Source organism: Pyrgilauda ruficollis, unplaced genomic scaffold (genome assembly GCF_017590135.1).
Source record: "Pyrgilauda ruficollis isolate IOZ18807 unplaced genomic scaffold, ASM1759013v1 scaffold7, whole genome shotgun sequence".
NCBI classification, from domain to species: domain Eukaryota; kingdom Metazoa; phylum Chordata; class Aves; order Passeriformes; family Passeridae; genus Pyrgilauda; species Pyrgilauda ruficollis.
The window spans coordinates 5,273,579-5,289,688 of NW_024528821.1; the positions used below are offsets into that span (position 1 = coordinate 5,273,579).

The following is a 16,110-nucleotide window of genomic DNA, read 5'->3' on the forward strand; positions in this document are numbered from 1 at the left end:
GGTAACTGTCTCTAAACCAGCTTTATTTCTCTGAAAAGAGGAAGGGTGGGGGGAAAGTAGACAAATGGTTTACAAACCATTTAACTCATGAGAAAATAGGGCTTCATAATGATACATTGTTGGTTTTAGCTGATTAGTAAAAGCAAAGCATGGGATGGCAATATAGAAAATCATATCTTGTTAAAAATAATCTTCCTTACGCTTGGTCTCTAGGAGGAACAGAAAAGAAGAGGAGCACATCTTTGAGTAGAATGAGTAGTAAACCCCAGTCTTCTCCAGAGCTAGAAAAAGTGAAAAAGGAAGAAAAACCAGGTGGTTGTTACATAAAACTGAATATTTTTTTTAAAGCCTTTAAAGTTTGGATAGGCTTGACTTCACTACTTTCCTAGGTTCTTAAATTTCTAGGACTTTTTAATGGCCTTTTAGTTACCCAGTGTTCAAGATAAAATAGTAAAAGTTAAATTAAATTTTTACTTCTGGACAGAAAAAAAATCCTCTAAGAAGGCCTTTGTCTTTACTAAATGGCACTGCAAGCAGATAGCAACATGTGTCTGCTTAAGAGAGCAATCTATTTGAGAGCTGGTAGACTGAAGGGTCAGAAATTGTAAAAATGTCACTGGTCTGTTCACTTCTTAGTTAAATCTTACCTTTGCTTTTTTAAGTTCTGTTTCATTATTCAGTCTAAAAGCAACTTCTCTGTTCCTGCTGCTGGAGTAAGCCATGTGCATGCAGAAGGAAGAAACCTGTTCTCACTTCAGTCTCTTTTGGTCTGTGTATTCCCCACTAGGTTACAAATAACCTCTTTCCTGGGAACTCGTGCTAAACCTGAGGGAATAGCACCTTGTCTAACGTGGTTTTCTCTCTGAGTTAACAATTCTGAAACTTTCCTTTTTAGCAGCTGTTGCCAGCAGTTGAAATTATTTCTGCTTCAGAGTCTTTCCTGTCTGAGAGAATGTTGGGTGCTGTCCATGCGAATCTGTGTGTGCAGGCGATGCTTGACCATAACTGCTGGCTTTGACTTGCAAGCCTTCTGTTTATTATGTCAAAACAGCTTTTCCTGCAATCTAGAGAATGTGGCTCTAAAGAGCTCAGTCAAAAACGTCTCATACTTTGACTGGATTCAGCATTCACCTCTGTTGTACACGTGCCAGTCTCTGCACATTAAAATGACTTGTACTAAGCAAGGCAAGAGCAAGAAGTGCAACATAAGAGATTGCAGTGTTTAACCCTTCTGTGCTTTTAGTTTGGAATTCCCCCTCCGTGACTTCAGTATTGTTCTTCCAAAACCGTTTCGATTTGCAACAATGCTCGATCTTCCTTTGCTTTGTACTGCTTGTCTTTTCCATGATATGATTTCATGTTGGATCCTTTTTGGTTTGTTCCTGTCATCCAGCTCGTCGCTCCCAGCTCAGTCCCTTGGACAGTAGCGTAATCAGCCGCCTCCTCGCCCCCACACAGGCCTCCCTAGCTAGGAGTAAAAGTGCTGCTACCTTGTCGGCTGATGGACAGGACCCCTCAGGTAACAGGAGGGCAGCAAAGCCTCAAAGTCTTACACAGAACTTAGATGGTAGCTGCTAACTGTGCTACACTTCTGTCTGAATCAGACAGTTAGTATGTGGTTGTGTGTAATATTACTTACCCAGTATTTTCTGTGGTCATTAATACCCAATTCATATGCTATGTTGCATGTTTATTTACAAAACCATATAATAATATTGGCTTTTAAACTCCAGTGCTGGTTTACTTGCTCTGCAGAGAACCAGATGCTGGTGTTCATTCTGGGGATTTTGTGTGTGGTTTTTTTAGCTGACAGATCTGCATTTATACCCTCAACTCAATCTGAGACATTCTGGTTAGAGCAGTACTAGGTTATGAAAGGAAAAAAAAACCCAATCAAACCTGTAATTTCAAAGTGCAAAAGTTAAATTTCTTTAGGGGAAGAAACACTTGGAGGAACATGACAATAGGGTTACCTGGAGATAAGTACAGGGAGCCCTGAGCTGGCTTCATCCAGCTGATCACAGAAGTCATGGTATAACAGAAGAGAGAAACCCTGGCTGACTCAAGCAGTTTTGTGGTGGTCCAGACTGACCTGATATGTCCACACCAGTTACTCAGTTTACTAGAGCAGGAATTTGCAGGAATTAGCCCCCCTAGCTGCAACCCACATGTCCTGGAATTGTTACTGGTTAATTAATAATGCCCCCAGTAAATGCATCTCTGGAAACAATGTGGAATCTTTTCTCTTCTTTTACCTTACAACTTGTGTTCCCAATTTTGCTTGTTTCTTCTTTAGTATGAAATCACATCTTTATTTTTTATCTTACACCATTTCACTTGGTCCTTGTCAGTAACAGTGACATTTCCACACTGTTCCCCTTGTCTAATAATCAGTATTTATTTTTTGGTTTGTAGTCAGTAGTCATATTTTTACACACCTGTTGTATGTGCTGCTTTTATTTTACCATGAATACTTCAGTTCATGTCGTGTGGGGAAATGCCATCTTTTTTTCTGTTACTGTTAGCACGTGACACTCCCTGTTGCTGAATTAAAGATATGTTTTTATAAGTTTATTTAGAGGTACTTTTTTCAATTCAGTAGAAAAGTACCTGTGCTTTAACACAACCTGTGCACAAACAGAATGCAGGTCTCCTTGCACAAATGCTGCAAATACAAAAATAAAATGTATTTTCCATAAAGTTACAAAAGTAAGTGCTGCAATTGTCACAATTTATTTGAATTATAGAAGAATCCAATATCTAGCTTTAGAGTATTTTTGCATCTGTGTGTGCTTATCTGTCTGTGATCATGTTAGTAAGAAAAAAAAAAAAAGATAAAATTTTTCCAATATTTTATATGTGAAGAGATTGACACTTCAGGTAGGAAAGATATTATAGCTAAATGCCGTTTTTTCTCTTGATAGATTTCTTTTAAGAGAAGGGAGGTTTCCTCCTTGAGTATAAAGGAAACATGCTTAAAATCTGAACCTCTCATGAAAAAATTGTCAGGAAAGATGCTAAGCCACTATCACCGAAGCATTTGTGATCAAATGCAACTTGACTAAAATTAAAGTAATTCTGGTGTGCTACAAATTTGGTCCATTTTTGGAAAAGCATTTTATTTTTATCTACTCCAGACTGCTGCTTTCAGGGTGTTTATTCTTGGTGCTGTTGCTTCCCCAGTACTAATTGTGTGGTGGTGTCTGTCCGTGAGCCGTTGCACTGTGCACTGCCTGCGGTGTTTCCCTGTATGGTTTCTAACACACACAATCTCTCTTTCTCTTTTTCTCCCTCTTCCTTCTCTCCTGTTCTTATGCTGTGCACTTGGTTCTTGTTTTGTCTTGTCAAATTCCTAACTTTTATAGAATCTCACCTCTGTCCTCGTTCAGCTTCAGCCAGTTCCATCAATTCCCCAGTCCCAGCTCCCAAAGTGCCGGTGCGCAGCCGTAGCATCGACAGGTTGAAGTCCTCTGTCTCTTCATCTGATGCAAGTTCACCTGATTCAACCCAGGTTTGTTGCAAACTCACAGGAATTAAGTTTCTCTTAATCTGGGGGGTTGGAACAGCTCAGGATGGGATCCTGTTTCCCCTCTTTGCTGCTGCTTTCAATAAGCACTGATGAAATTTACAGTAGCATTTGCCTAAAAAATACAGAGTATGAAAATCAAATTGGAATTTTATGGTACTTGATCTCTCTTGTATCTTGAAGGCATGTTGTTTGCTGCTTATGGTTCTCAAGCTTTAATTTATGTAAAAATTAAACAAAGATCAGGTCTATGTTTTGGAACATTCAAAGTGTGTCTTGTTGACCACTTGCTTGTTTGTTGAAATAGCAGCTCCTCTGTCTGCAGTGTATTCTAGAGAGTCAGCAGTATTTTGGTTTTTTGTATCTTCTAGAAATCAGAGACAGAAAAGCCATCCCCAGGTTCTGGCTTGAGGCGCCCTCCCTCACCATCCGTGTCTGCCCGTAGAAGATCCCCCTCTCCTGCTAATTTGGTGAAGCGTCCTCCGTCCCCTTCTGCAGTCAGGTATGTGTCCAGGTTAGACCTCTTCTGCAGTCAGGTGTGTGTAAACACCTTTTATTCAGCACAAAATGAAGGCTTCTTCCTGTCTCAAGACAGCTGAGCTTTTGGAGTTGGGATGACCTATGCTATGCTGTGTTTGTACAGAAAAACCTTCATTTTGGGTCCAATTTCCCTTTCCCAAAATAGGGATGCAGCTTTTGCTTCAACCTTTGTTGTGCAGACAAAACACCCTTATCTTCTGTGCACTAAAACCAACAAAAGCCTGCAAGCCTCTGAATAAAGTGATCCGCCTGTATTAGCGTAGGAAGTTTCTGGGGTTGAAATCATGAGGTTCATCCTAGATGTGGAGTAAATGGAGATCTGGGCTAGCAATTGTGTTCTGATGTTACCACCAAGTAGCAAGCCTGGGTGCCCAAGGTGTCTTGGAATCCTGGTTTGAGTTTTATGGGGAAGGCACCAGTAATTTGTGGGTGGATTTATTTTTGAAAGGGAGGTATGTAATATAAACTAAACAAAGGAGACTGCTTTCCTCAGGTGCGTGGTTGAGGTTTTCATTGTTAGCTCTGAAAAATACTCTATTTCAACAGGCAGAAGACTCGCCCACCTTCACCTGGTGTGTCAAAACAAAGGCCACCATCTCCTACTCCAGTCTCTAAACCAGCACCCATCCAGCGTCCATCTCTCACACCAAGTGTTATAAGCATTACCAAAAAGAAAACTGAAGCAGAGAGCAAACCAAAGGATAAGAGCACAGAAGGAATAGGACAAGAGCAAGGTGCTTCCCCAGCCTTGGAGAGGGATGCAGGAGCAGCTAGCACAAAGACCAAAGAAGGTGGGTGTTCCTCAGTGTCTGACTCAGTCCTGCTCCAGGCCTCTCCAGTGTGTGCTAGGAGTGCGGAAACAACTGGCTCGTGAGGCAGAGCCCTGGAGGGTAGGATGCTTTAAGGCAGAAGCTGTTCATTACTCATTATACAATAGTTTTTCATTATATGACTTTGGGATGTGAATTTTAATGCAGTAGTTGGTTTATTTGACTCAGAGGTTTAAGTCAGGAGCTTTCAGTATTATTACTACTTGTACTGTAATTTTAAGAAAAGCAGAAATCCTCTTTGCCTTTTGGGCTTCAGCTGCTCTAGCTGAGGGATCTACTAGCTTAGGTTTGTAAAGTCAGTAGTTAAACTACACAAAGGTCTTTCAGTTCAGTTAGTAGTTGTTAAAATGCTCCTGTAAAGACCTTGGAGGACAACAGAATCAGCTCCTGTTCATCACAGGATGAGAGAGAGTTTTCACAATGCTTGAAGGCTGCCTTGGCCTAAGTTCCAGTGAGTGTGTAATCATTGCTGCCTTGGGAAGAGTGATCAGTTCACAAGTCACACTGAGAAGTTATCCTGGTAGACTAAGGAGAGCCATATACCAGATAACTAATTAGTGTTCTAGCCCTCTTCATTGTGCCACATGAGCCTGGCCTCTGTCCCTGTGGAAAATGCCAGCTGCCATCTCCAGCAGAATCTGGGACAGCCTTCTGATGAGGTCTGGCAGGCATTACACTGTGCAGAAGGTCTTAGGGGACCCTTGACAGAAAAAGGAGAGATCTTTAGAAATGTAAGTTACAGCCAGTGGGCAGTACTGGGGGTGAGTCCCTCACACACCAGGTAAGTGGGAACATGTGCTTGCTGCACGTTACTGCATGTGCGGTTCCTGTGTGCTTCCCTGGGCTGCTCCTACTCTCTGCCACTTCTGAGGCTTCTCCTGGTACTGCTTCTGCTGGATGTGAAGTGTCATTCACCTGAAGAACTCACGGTAGAGCTCTGTGGGCATGTGTTCCTGTGGGAGGAAGCCTGGCAATCAAGGTGGATGTTTGTACGAAGTCACACATCTGTCTTTGCAGTCAGAACATCCATCCCTCAGTGTGCTACCATACTGTGGATAAATGTCTGGTGTGCCTCAGAGCATCATCACTTCTGATCAATGTCATCAGTTGGTTGAAGCCTCCATCACAATGTGTCCTAGTCCTGTATCTTCCAGTTGTTCTGGAACAAGAACCTCTGTCCTTGTTCCTTGGATGCCTGATCTGTCTCCTCTCTACACTGACTTCTGAAACTGTATTAACCCAGTTTATCTGTTTTCCTTTTAGTTTATTTTTAATCTCAAAATAGTCATCTTAGTGATTCCTACTGGGGCTGGGCAAAGCTCTTTTTGTTTGACACACAGAACAAAAGGAAATAGTGGGCATGTTCTTCAAAATAAGAGATTATTTCATTTCTCTCTTTGAATGTTTTGGTACATTGCAATATTGCTATGTGAGGCAAAATCTTTTTTCTTAAGAGTTTGCTTTCAGTTTTCAAGGCAATTTTCATTTTACAGGTCTGTGTCAGCAGTTCACCCCATGGGTTGGTGCAATTCCCTGTCCCAGACAGCTTCTGAAGTCAGCACCAGTGAATGGCATGTGGCAAATCAGTCTCTAGGTCTTGTAGGTGTAGCCTACTTTCAGCTTTGTGCGCTTGTATCTTCATCCCATTTCTTCTACTTCAAACTGAACTTGTTTGCCTGTTGCTGACAGCAGTCAGGTTCTTGTCTTGTTTTTTGTGTCTTCCTCCTGCAATATACTGTTCCGCAGTAAAACACTTTTTATTTTTCAGTGACTGGAGCAGTTGTCATTTCTGGCAGCAGCCTCTCGCAGCTTCTCTGAGAATTAAAAGGCTTGTGCAACTTAAAGCATAAGAAGTGCTCCTTCATGAGCTCTCACCTTATGCATGATGATAGGTAATAAACTATCATGGAGCCTCACATTTTCTATCTGGTTATTGAAGGCTTTGAAATATGATTCCTGGATTAATTGTGAATTAATTACTTACCTTGAATCTGTTGGAATCTTCCCTCCATCCAGCTAGTACTAGATTTTGCAAGTGTTCAGAGATTGTTTCTCTTGCCTCTTTCTCTCTTTCCCCTTCCCTTACTAAAAGGGAAGTCCTTTGATAAAAAGAATGACTAGGAGTACAAGGAAAAGGAAGCTGAGTGTAAAAGACTGTCAGAATTTTCTTAAGGCATGTTGGGAAATCTCATGTCCTGCCCTGTGGAAACAGCCCATACAGGGGTACATGGAGATGAAAACAGTATTGAAGTACCTGTATGGAAATCATCAATAAAACTGCAGAAGTGAGAATGCAGTGGGAAGGTCCCCAACCCTTTCTTCTTTTTTTTCCTTCTGTTCTTTCCATATCTTCAGTGTTCTGAACTGTTGTGACTAATTTTCTTCTGTCAATAGCAGATATCATACTTAAGCTGTCATCATGCTGTAACCCTAGAACTTAAGTCTAAAACCTTTAGTCTTCTTGCTGAGCATTAGGTTGTCTTATTTAGGTTCAGTTTTGAGGAGGGGAAATAGGTTAAACCTGACATTAAGTGTCAACCAGATTTGATACAACTGAGATGGCAAACGTGCAACAAAAAATGGTCTCTGCTGTGAAAAGTGAGTAGTCTGAACAGAAAGGACACTCATATGGCAGAGGAAGAAAGAGGCAATTTGACTTTGGCTGTACGCTGGCAACAGTAAAAGAAACGTAGTAAGTTACAGAATATTGGAAGAAAAGCATCTGCCTGTCTTGAACAGGCAGATCTGCTAATGTTTTCATAAATGCAAAATGGTCTTTCTTGCTCAGGAGGAGGAGGACCCCTTTTGACTGAGTTCAAATTTGGAACACTCATGGCTGATTTTTGTTAGTACCAGCATCACTGCAACTTTTTCCCACATCAGAAGCAATGTGTTGTCTGGGGAGGTGGTGTTTTCTCAGCTTTGGATAAATCTAAATGTTAGAACATTTTCTATGCCTGCACTACATCAGTGCTGAAATGCTTTTCCTAGGACTCCAAGAAGAATTTTTCTGCACAAAGGACAGCCATGATTCAGCTGCTGAGAGTTAGCTGTGTTTAATTATACCCTTCAGTTGCAGGTAGTGATTTTGTGTCCATGGGGCCTAAGCAGCTTTAAAGGTATTAAAGTTCCTAATGATGACATTGTGTTTTTAATGATTTGTCTTCAGGTCAGAAGTAAAACAAGTGGTCAAACCCTGATGTCATAGTTCATTAAAATTACCTCGACTTCAAGGCTTTATAAATGTTAAGCAAACATACATGTGCTGATTTGTGAAATGTTCAGGAGAAAGGCAGGTCCTCACCAACATTATGATGCTGCTGCTCTACTGACATCAAGAGCTGATTTTCTGAATATTCAGATGATGAGCTCTTAAAATCACATTCAAACTGAAATATTTCTAGGGAATAAATGATAGAAATCAGAGTTCTTTCAGTATACATATTGAGAGCAGCTGGATGGCAAGATGGTTCTGTTTTGACTTTTTTCCTGATGTTAATTTCTAATAGTGCCTCTGTTCTGACGCCAGAACACCAGGCAGGTCATGAAGAAGCATAAACAGCAGGACCTGCAAAGATCTGCTCACCTGGTGATTGAAGCTGTTTTGATCTCCATGTAAATTGGAAATTGATTTGTTGCTAATGTATAGAAATATGGTATTACTGAAGTCATTAGTATGTGCCTTCAGGGCCAGATAAAATGATGATCATTTGCACGCTGAGACACTGTAAATGTAAAGGCATGAATGTTAATGTTATGAAACAAGAAAAAGAAAAGAATGGTAATTTCTTCTTTTGGGTCCTGTACGTTCAGTTTTATTAGAAGGAAGTGAAAGGTATTTCCTAAAGCAGATTTTTTTTTCAGTTTTCTTCTCAATGTTCAAGCATTACAGAAATAAGGATATCTTGTCAGAAGCATGTTTTTAAATGCTGTGATAATTGAAGAGTGTCTTTTAAGTGTATCATCTGGACTATGGCTGGATCAGTGTTGAAATGAGCTGTTACTATTTCAGTGTCAGTGAGATATTTTGGCTCTGCATCTTCAGGGCTCCCCTTTGGCTCTTGCAGGCCTGTTACAGATAAGGGTGCAATCACTGTGTGATGAGCACTGATGGAAAAGATGCTGAATCAGTTTGCCATAAGATCTCATCTCACAGAGATAACATCTTTCACAATTTTAAGTTCCTGGAACTTTCTAACAGCAGATTCTTTTAACCTTTGCAGAATCAGGTAGCAAAACAGTAGCAGGGACCACCACAGCTGAAGAAGCTGCTAAAATCCTGACAGAGAAGCGACGTCTGGCACGGGAGCAAAGAGAGCGTGAAGACCAAGAAAGAATTCAGAGACAAGAAGAGGAAAGGTAACAATTGAGGGGAAGAAAGGGATGCTTTCAGTGGTGGGGTGTGGCTGGAAAGGACACTCCAGCTGTATATGTTTTCTAAGTTTTAATTTAAGTTCCTGCAAACGTTAATACAGTTCCTCAAGCTGAGAGGCACTGGCACCAACCTGGTACAGGTTACTGTGTGTAACACCAGTTTATATCTCAGTACATATGTAATGCACAGTCCCTGTGAAATCACTGCTTCTTTTTCCTTCCAGACACCAGTGGGGCTTTTGTTTCACAACTAGAATGTGCTTTGTGCACCATAGTGTTGGTTTGTTCATATTTGGTTTGAAAGAGTCAAACTCTCTGTATTAAACTTCCCTTTGATCAGCTTAGGCAGTGGTTTGATGGTACATTAAATTTCACTTTAGTGGTATGAAATATGGATCAGGAATGTTGCAGGCAAGTAATTCAAAGTGGTAAATCAGTATGTATTTGGTTCACTGCATAGAAGTTGTTAAAATAAGTGGCTAAGTTAGTGCTGACTAACTTTATTCTAGGTTGGGGTCACCTGCCTTCTATAAACAGGGTGGAATGACAGATTTTGTCTGTTTCCCAGTTGTGGATATGAAGCTGTCAGAAACTTGCATATAATCTGCTCTAGAAGTATGTCATCAGATCTGCCCTGTATGTCTGCAAGAGCTGGCAGTGTGCACCTTCAGTGTATCTCTGAATTCAGGCTGTAGAAGAGTCTTTTAGGAAATCCCACTAAATTTATGTTTGACAGTGATTGTAAGCTTCATTCTTGTCATGGTTGCAGATGGTTTTTATTAAATGATCATTGCTTAATCCAGTTTTCAATCAAATATTCCATTATTGGAACGACCTGCTTTGACTTAATTAGCAAAGAGCTTTTACTCACAGATAATTTTTTCCAAGTTATTCCAATTTTCACTTTGACAAGTCTGGATGGTGGCATTTGTAAATCCACCCCAGAAAGTGTCTTTATACAGTTATTTTCTGACTGCCTAAAACTTTCTTGCTTTCCTACTCTGCCTCTTGTGCATGCACACTTCTAAAGAAATAAATACCCAGTAATCTGTACCTTGGAAATTCTAGAATCAGAGAAGAAGAAATGGCCAGGAGGGCAGCTGAGGAAAAGGCACGACGGGAGGAGGAGCTGCGGAAGCAGGAGGAGGAGAGGAGAGTGACCTACGAAGAGCAGCAGAGACAAGCTGAGGAGGAGAGGATCCGCCGGGAGCAGGAGGAGCAGGAAAAACTCGCAGAGCTTCAACAGCAGGTCTGTGCCTCCAGCTGGGTTCCTGGAAGAAGCTGCTGCTGTGGTTTCAAGAGGGTTGTTTTTGATTTTTCTTTCACAGAATGGTTTTGACAAATCTCTGTCAGGCATGATGTGAGGCTGAGTTCATCCTGGCTGAGATGGATTTGAGACTGTAGGTCTGTAGGTCCTTTCCTTGCCCTGGTCTCTGTGATTTTTATTTTTTTTCCCCTAGCATTTAATAAATTCAAGTGTGGGCAGAAGCAGCTATTTTGGAATATTTTTTTTTTAGTCATCAGAGATGCTGTTTTGCATATGGAAAATATTTGTACTGATCCCACTTTACCAGCAGACTGCTATGAGTTACAAGGAGATGGTCTGTCTGGAAAGTAACTGGTTTTTTCTGATTCCTCTCAAAGAAAGATTGGTAGTGTTTCCAAGTCTGCTTTTCATGTTGCTGAAAGTCTTCCACAGGAAGTACCTTTGCAAAGGCATCCTTTGAACTGAAGGGAGCAGTTCTGCAGAAAGCAGGCTTTCTTTAAGATAGATTAATTCTGAAAGCTAAAGCAGTTTTACATTGAAATTATTTGTGTTCAAAGAGCTGTGAATGGCTTTGCCATGTGTCTGGATATTTCTTTAAATGTTTGTTAACAGCAATTACTCAGAGTGTTAACTATGTTTCTATCTTCTTTCCAGTTATACTAGAAAAGATTTTCCAGTGTCGAAAGAGTAATGTTCAGCACCAAGTGTCTTGGTAGCAATACCTGACTGCCAAAATTTTTAAGTTAATCTTGACACATTTAGAATTTAATTGCTGTCTTGTTACCTTATAGATTGTCCTCGTTAGCCAAATGTTCATCCCAAACCATAGTCTGAACAACAACATTCAGTAGCTCAGCAACATTCAGAACATTTGCATTACCTCAGTATAGTTGGTTTCAGTTTTTTAATGTCATAGTAATATATATTTCATGTCAGAAATTGACATTTAGTTGTAATGTGCGTTCATATTGAATAATGATTGTCTGATGTTACTGTCAGTGTTGAACCAGATTCTGTAACTCCTTTGCATTTTACTATTGGGAATAAGTTATGCACTGGGTGCTCTCTTCTTTTTGTTTATTTTCAGAGAGAAGAAGCTGAAGCAAAAGCTCAAGAAGAGGCTGAAAGACAAAGGCTGGAAAGAGAGAGGATTATGCAGCAAAATATGCAGGAAAGGCTTGAAAGAAAAAAGGTAGCCTGTTTTGAATTCTCATCCTAAAATGAACAGGCAAATGGTCTCACATGCAATTAAATAGAAGTGTGGTTTTTTAAAGGCTGCCAACTCTGATTTGTGAAATTCAAAATCAATGATGAAAATAGTGCACTCATGAAATATGAAAATATATTATGATTGATGAATTTTAACCAGAATGCTGAAATATAAAGTTCTGTATGTCATTGTAAATGTTCTTCATGTTTTAACAGAGAATCGAAGAAATAATGAAAAGGACACGGAAATCAGATCAAAATGAATCCAAGGTACTTTTTTGTTTGGATCTGTATAATGACAGAATAGGACTTGTTGCCTTGTATCCTGTCTTCCTCTGTTATCCTTACACAAAATGGCTTCCACAGGAAGTGCAAAGTTCTGGTGCACCAGAACAGAAGAATTTCCAGTAGCTTGCCATTGCACACATTCTTCTGCTGTGCTTTCTGTGTGAAGAGTCTTTGTTATATTTTTGTTCCAGGCCTATAGACACAATGTTGTCTGGTAATATCAGTTCCTGACCGGTTTTTAAACTGCTGTTTTAACCCAACACTGGTTACTAATGGATTTTTTGTTTTAACCCAACACTGGAATCTTTTGGATTCCAGTAATGGATCTTTTTTAACTGTGTGCATTCTGCCAGGACTGTTTTTTCTCAGAAAACTTAGATTTCTGGCATCATCTGTTTGCTTAAAGCAAAATAATTGCTTAGAGCAATTCTCTTTGCATTGCTATTGCTGCAGTAAACTGGATGTATTTCAGTTAATGCAGTGATCTAAGTTTTGTGAAAAATTGTGCATATTGAGGAATAGTTGTTCCTCTTTGAACATTCAAATATTCAAGTCTTCCAATAGCTGAAAATCAATAAATTTTCAGCACACACCTTGCAGAAAAGAGGGGAAAAGGAACTCAGGAATAATAGGTGGGAGGTGGAAGTGGGACCCGCAGGCTCTGGCTCTGCAGAGCAGGTGTTGCTGCTGACCTGGATGTCTGTGAGCCTTTGAACTCATGTGGCCTCATTTCTGGGCACAGAATGGTCTTGTGTGGGGGCTGTGACTGAATTTGTGAAACTGTGGAGGACAGGGAGCTGTTCCACGTAACACTGTGGCAATTCAGTTGCAGAATGAAGGGAAGTCTGTCTCGGAGGTGATGGAGGGAGAGGATATTGAAGAGGAGGAGGAGCTGGGTCTTGAGAAGACTGACCAACCAGGTAAGGAAGCTGAGTGAGTCAGGCCTGGGTGGCAGTGAGTTTCAGTGATGTTTAAGCTCTGTTGAAAAGGTCTGTCCTAACAGCACTGGGATGGCCTGAGACACCAGTCCCAGAGATGCCAGGGGCACTCCCTTCTTGAGCAGAGAATCAGTCAAAATGATTGAAGACTGAAATTCAGGCAGCATGCTTTCATTTTACAAATGGATTTTTGAAGATGAAAAACTAATTTCATGTTGGTATAGGCAGCTTGTCTATAGACAAATGAATCTATTGAAGCCAAGTGCCTCAGGTTTTGGCTGGGAAGGGTTATTTTGGCACTTGTATTTTATTAATTTAGAATAACAATTCTGCTACTCACGTTCTTTTTCCCTTGTATTTAATTTTTTCTCCTCCCTCTGTCCCCACAACATTCAGGAAAGCTAAATGGTGTTGACTTGCTCCAGGACGTCAAGGGGGAGGCAGAGGATTGTTTAGAGACTGCACAAAGCATGATCTCTGCAGAATCTGAGGCACAAGATGAGTCAGAGGTGAAGGCCACTGAAGTGTTCATGAATGGAAGTGACTTGAAAAGTGACAAGGGATCTCTGTCTGTTACTGAGCTAAAGGATTCCAGGTGAGTGTGCTGTCCTGTGGAGCACTTAGCTCTCACACAAGAAAGCTCTTGTCTGTGTTTAAATAAGTGCAGTGCTGTCTGCAGCACCTTGCTGGCTCTGTGGTGTTTGTGCCTTTCTCCAGCCACGTGGTGTGTGCTGTCAGCTCACAGCCTCACACAGAGCAGGTAGCTCAGGATAATTGTTTGTTTAGATGGCACCATGTTAGCAGTGCTGAGAAGTGAGACACACAACCAGCAACATGGCAGTGTTGGTTATAAAAACTGACATTGCCTTGAAGCCTTTTCCATTTAAATGCCTTGCAGTTCTTCTCATTAACAAAACATTAAACAAGAGGGAGGAGGATAACACTGAAAAGGAAGAATAACCTACAGAAAGCTCTAGAATGCTTTCAGTTGTGCTGAAGCACCAGATACAATGCAGAAGTTCAATTTAATTTTTTTTAACATAAAGCTTTTTCATCTGCTACTGGAAAATTTGTCCTCTGATGCTTGTTCCATTTGCTCATCTAAATGCTAATGATTTAGAAATGACATTGTGAACACTTTTTTAAAGTGATGATAAATTAATGTCATTCCTCCAGTGATGGAATATAAAGACATTTCCATGATTGTCCTAAGAATGAGTGAAAATTGATCCATAATTTGGGTTTAGCTTTTGAATCTGTTTTAAATATTGCTGGTCTTCTGAGATTTAGTTTTGTGTTCAAAAAGTCTTAGCTGGAGAAAAACAAGGAAAAATGCACCCTACAAAAATCAAGATCTAATAATCAAACCTTTAAACTTTTACTTTCTTATATCAAATTTCTAGAGGCAGAAACCTTACCTGAGGGCTGTTAGTTTAGTAAAAAATGAGTATATATTGCAGAGTTGTTCTTCCCCATTGGCTCTTGAAGGGGAGATCCTGTGTGGCAGCTGAAGCTTGTCTGGGAGTGCCCTGTGGGATATTCAGTGCTTTGCAGAGTATGCAGACTGTTAATTATCTGTCCTGGAATCAATGTAAGGTTAAACATGTGGAAAGTGCAACACAAGCTTTTTATTTTTCCATTCTCTGTTTTCTGTAGTCATCCTGCAAAAGAAGTGATTATTGATGACTCGGGGAAGTTGGGTGTTCATGAAGCTGATCATACAATTGGACTTATTCAGAATCTCAATGGAAAATCTGGTTCATGGACTTTTGAGGAGTTCATTGATGTTGGAGTACATTCCAAGTCAACCAAACTGAGCTCGGACAGCATCTCTGCTGGTAACTGTAATCAAAACTTGAATGATGCTGCTACACTACCTTCTAGCCCCAAATTGGCTTTTGAGGAAGATGGTGCAGTGAATTCATTGACCAAACCTATAGATGCTTCATCAGGTAATCCAAGCTGACTTCCCTGTCTGTCTCTTCCCCTGGCTAGGCAATTCACCTCCTTGCGTTTTGCTCTCCTTGCCTTAACTACAGCTTCTTATTTCCAAGGCACTTTTTCCAATGTGTAGACTGGAGGGAAGGCTCTTTCTTTAGTGCTTTTAACTTGAATTCTCTCAAAAGGAGTCACCAACTGATGCCTTTTTAGGGACTTGATAAGACCCAACATTAAGGCTCTTCCAAAGACACAGCTGAGCCCTTGTGACGTTCCAAACAGCATTGAAGCTCATATGTTGTATTTAAGGTTTTTCTAAGACATGTTAAATGGCACATGTTACTTTTGAAAATAGTTTAAAAGGTGTCTGATGTAACTTTACATACCAGACCCTTTCACTCCTAGGCATGATCTGTTTTTGATGCTGACCTATGTGGTCTTACAAGATCTCTTCAGACTCTTAGCAGTGTATTAGCTGTCCTCTCTACTTACTGTGGAACAGTCTTTCACTTCACTGAGGCAAGTAACACCAACCTGAAATTCCACAGGTGGTTGTGTTACATTTTGGGAGGAGTAATAAAGCTGCACACAGAATATTCTGAATTTTCTGAAAGAGGCAGGGCTGTATGTCAAGCCACATGTACTTGAGAAGCCAAGCCCTGATGCAGTACAGTGCATAGTGTGTCAGAGAAGCTTCAGGAAGCCAGTTTATGTAAGACTGGACTTCTCTGGTGTTGGAGCCAAACCCCCAAGGGCTGTTTTCACAGGAGATCTCTTTCAGTGGGATAAATGACTGTGTGATCAGTTGAAGTGAATGCTAGTGGAAAAACAAGCCTTGCTATCCACATTTCCTTCCAGTGATGTGTAGCACTTTCTCCGATTAAAGTGTAGCACTTTCCTAGACTGAACTGTTTCCCAAGTCTCCTCTGTCACTCTGCGTCTGGTGGATTTTAGTTCCATGGGCACACCCTGATGGGGGCTTCCCTTGAGGCCACAACAGGCAGGGCCATGGGAACAGACAAATTTCTTGTGATTCTGCTCTTCACTTTTTCTTGTGATCAGACTCATTAACTTTTTAGTGAAGGAAGTGTGGCCTTTTAATTTTGAACTTGAAAATTTTTAAATGTAATACAGTTTAAGAATTCTGTACATAACTTTGAGAGCTAATATTCCTGTAAAAAGAAAGAAAACCTACTGTGC

At 40.6% G+C, this 16,110-nt stretch overlaps 1 protein-coding gene across 14 annotated transcripts in view; it reads left to right on the forward strand.

Annotated features, from left to right (window-relative positions):
• The window catches only part of MAP7D3 (MAP7 domain containing 3), a 43,036-nt gene that overhangs the window by 25,462 nt on the left and 1,464 nt on the right, over window positions 1-16,110 (forward strand). For 4 of the 14 annotated variants that reach the window (XM_041484984.1, XM_041484991.1, XM_041484986.1 and 1 more), the window contains 12 exons: window positions 214-312; window positions 1,394-1,519; window positions 3,366-3,511; window positions 3,898-4,028; window positions 4,613-4,857; window positions 9,120-9,255; window positions 10,339-10,519; window positions 11,625-11,729; window positions 11,963-12,016; window positions 12,861-12,954; window positions 13,369-13,567; window positions 14,629-15,818. In XM_041484984.1, the coding sequence (XP_041340918.1) occupies window positions 214-312; window positions 1,394-1,519; window positions 3,366-3,511; window positions 3,898-4,028; window positions 4,613-4,857; window positions 9,120-9,255; window positions 10,339-10,519; window positions 11,625-11,729; window positions 11,963-12,016; window positions 12,861-12,954; window positions 13,369-13,567; window positions 14,629-14,938 (1,826 nt within the window). In that variant the 3' untranslated portion in view covers window positions 14,939-15,818. Of the gene's footprint in view, window positions 1-213; window positions 313-1,393; window positions 1,520-3,365; window positions 3,512-3,897; window positions 4,029-4,612; window positions 4,858-9,119; window positions 9,256-10,338; window positions 10,520-11,624; window positions 11,730-11,962; window positions 12,017-12,860; window positions 12,955-13,368; window positions 13,568-14,628; window positions 15,819-16,110 lie in introns of those variants that run through there. The other 10 variants (XM_041484990.1, XM_041484993.1, XM_041484996.1 and 7 more) reach the window with 6 other exon arrangements.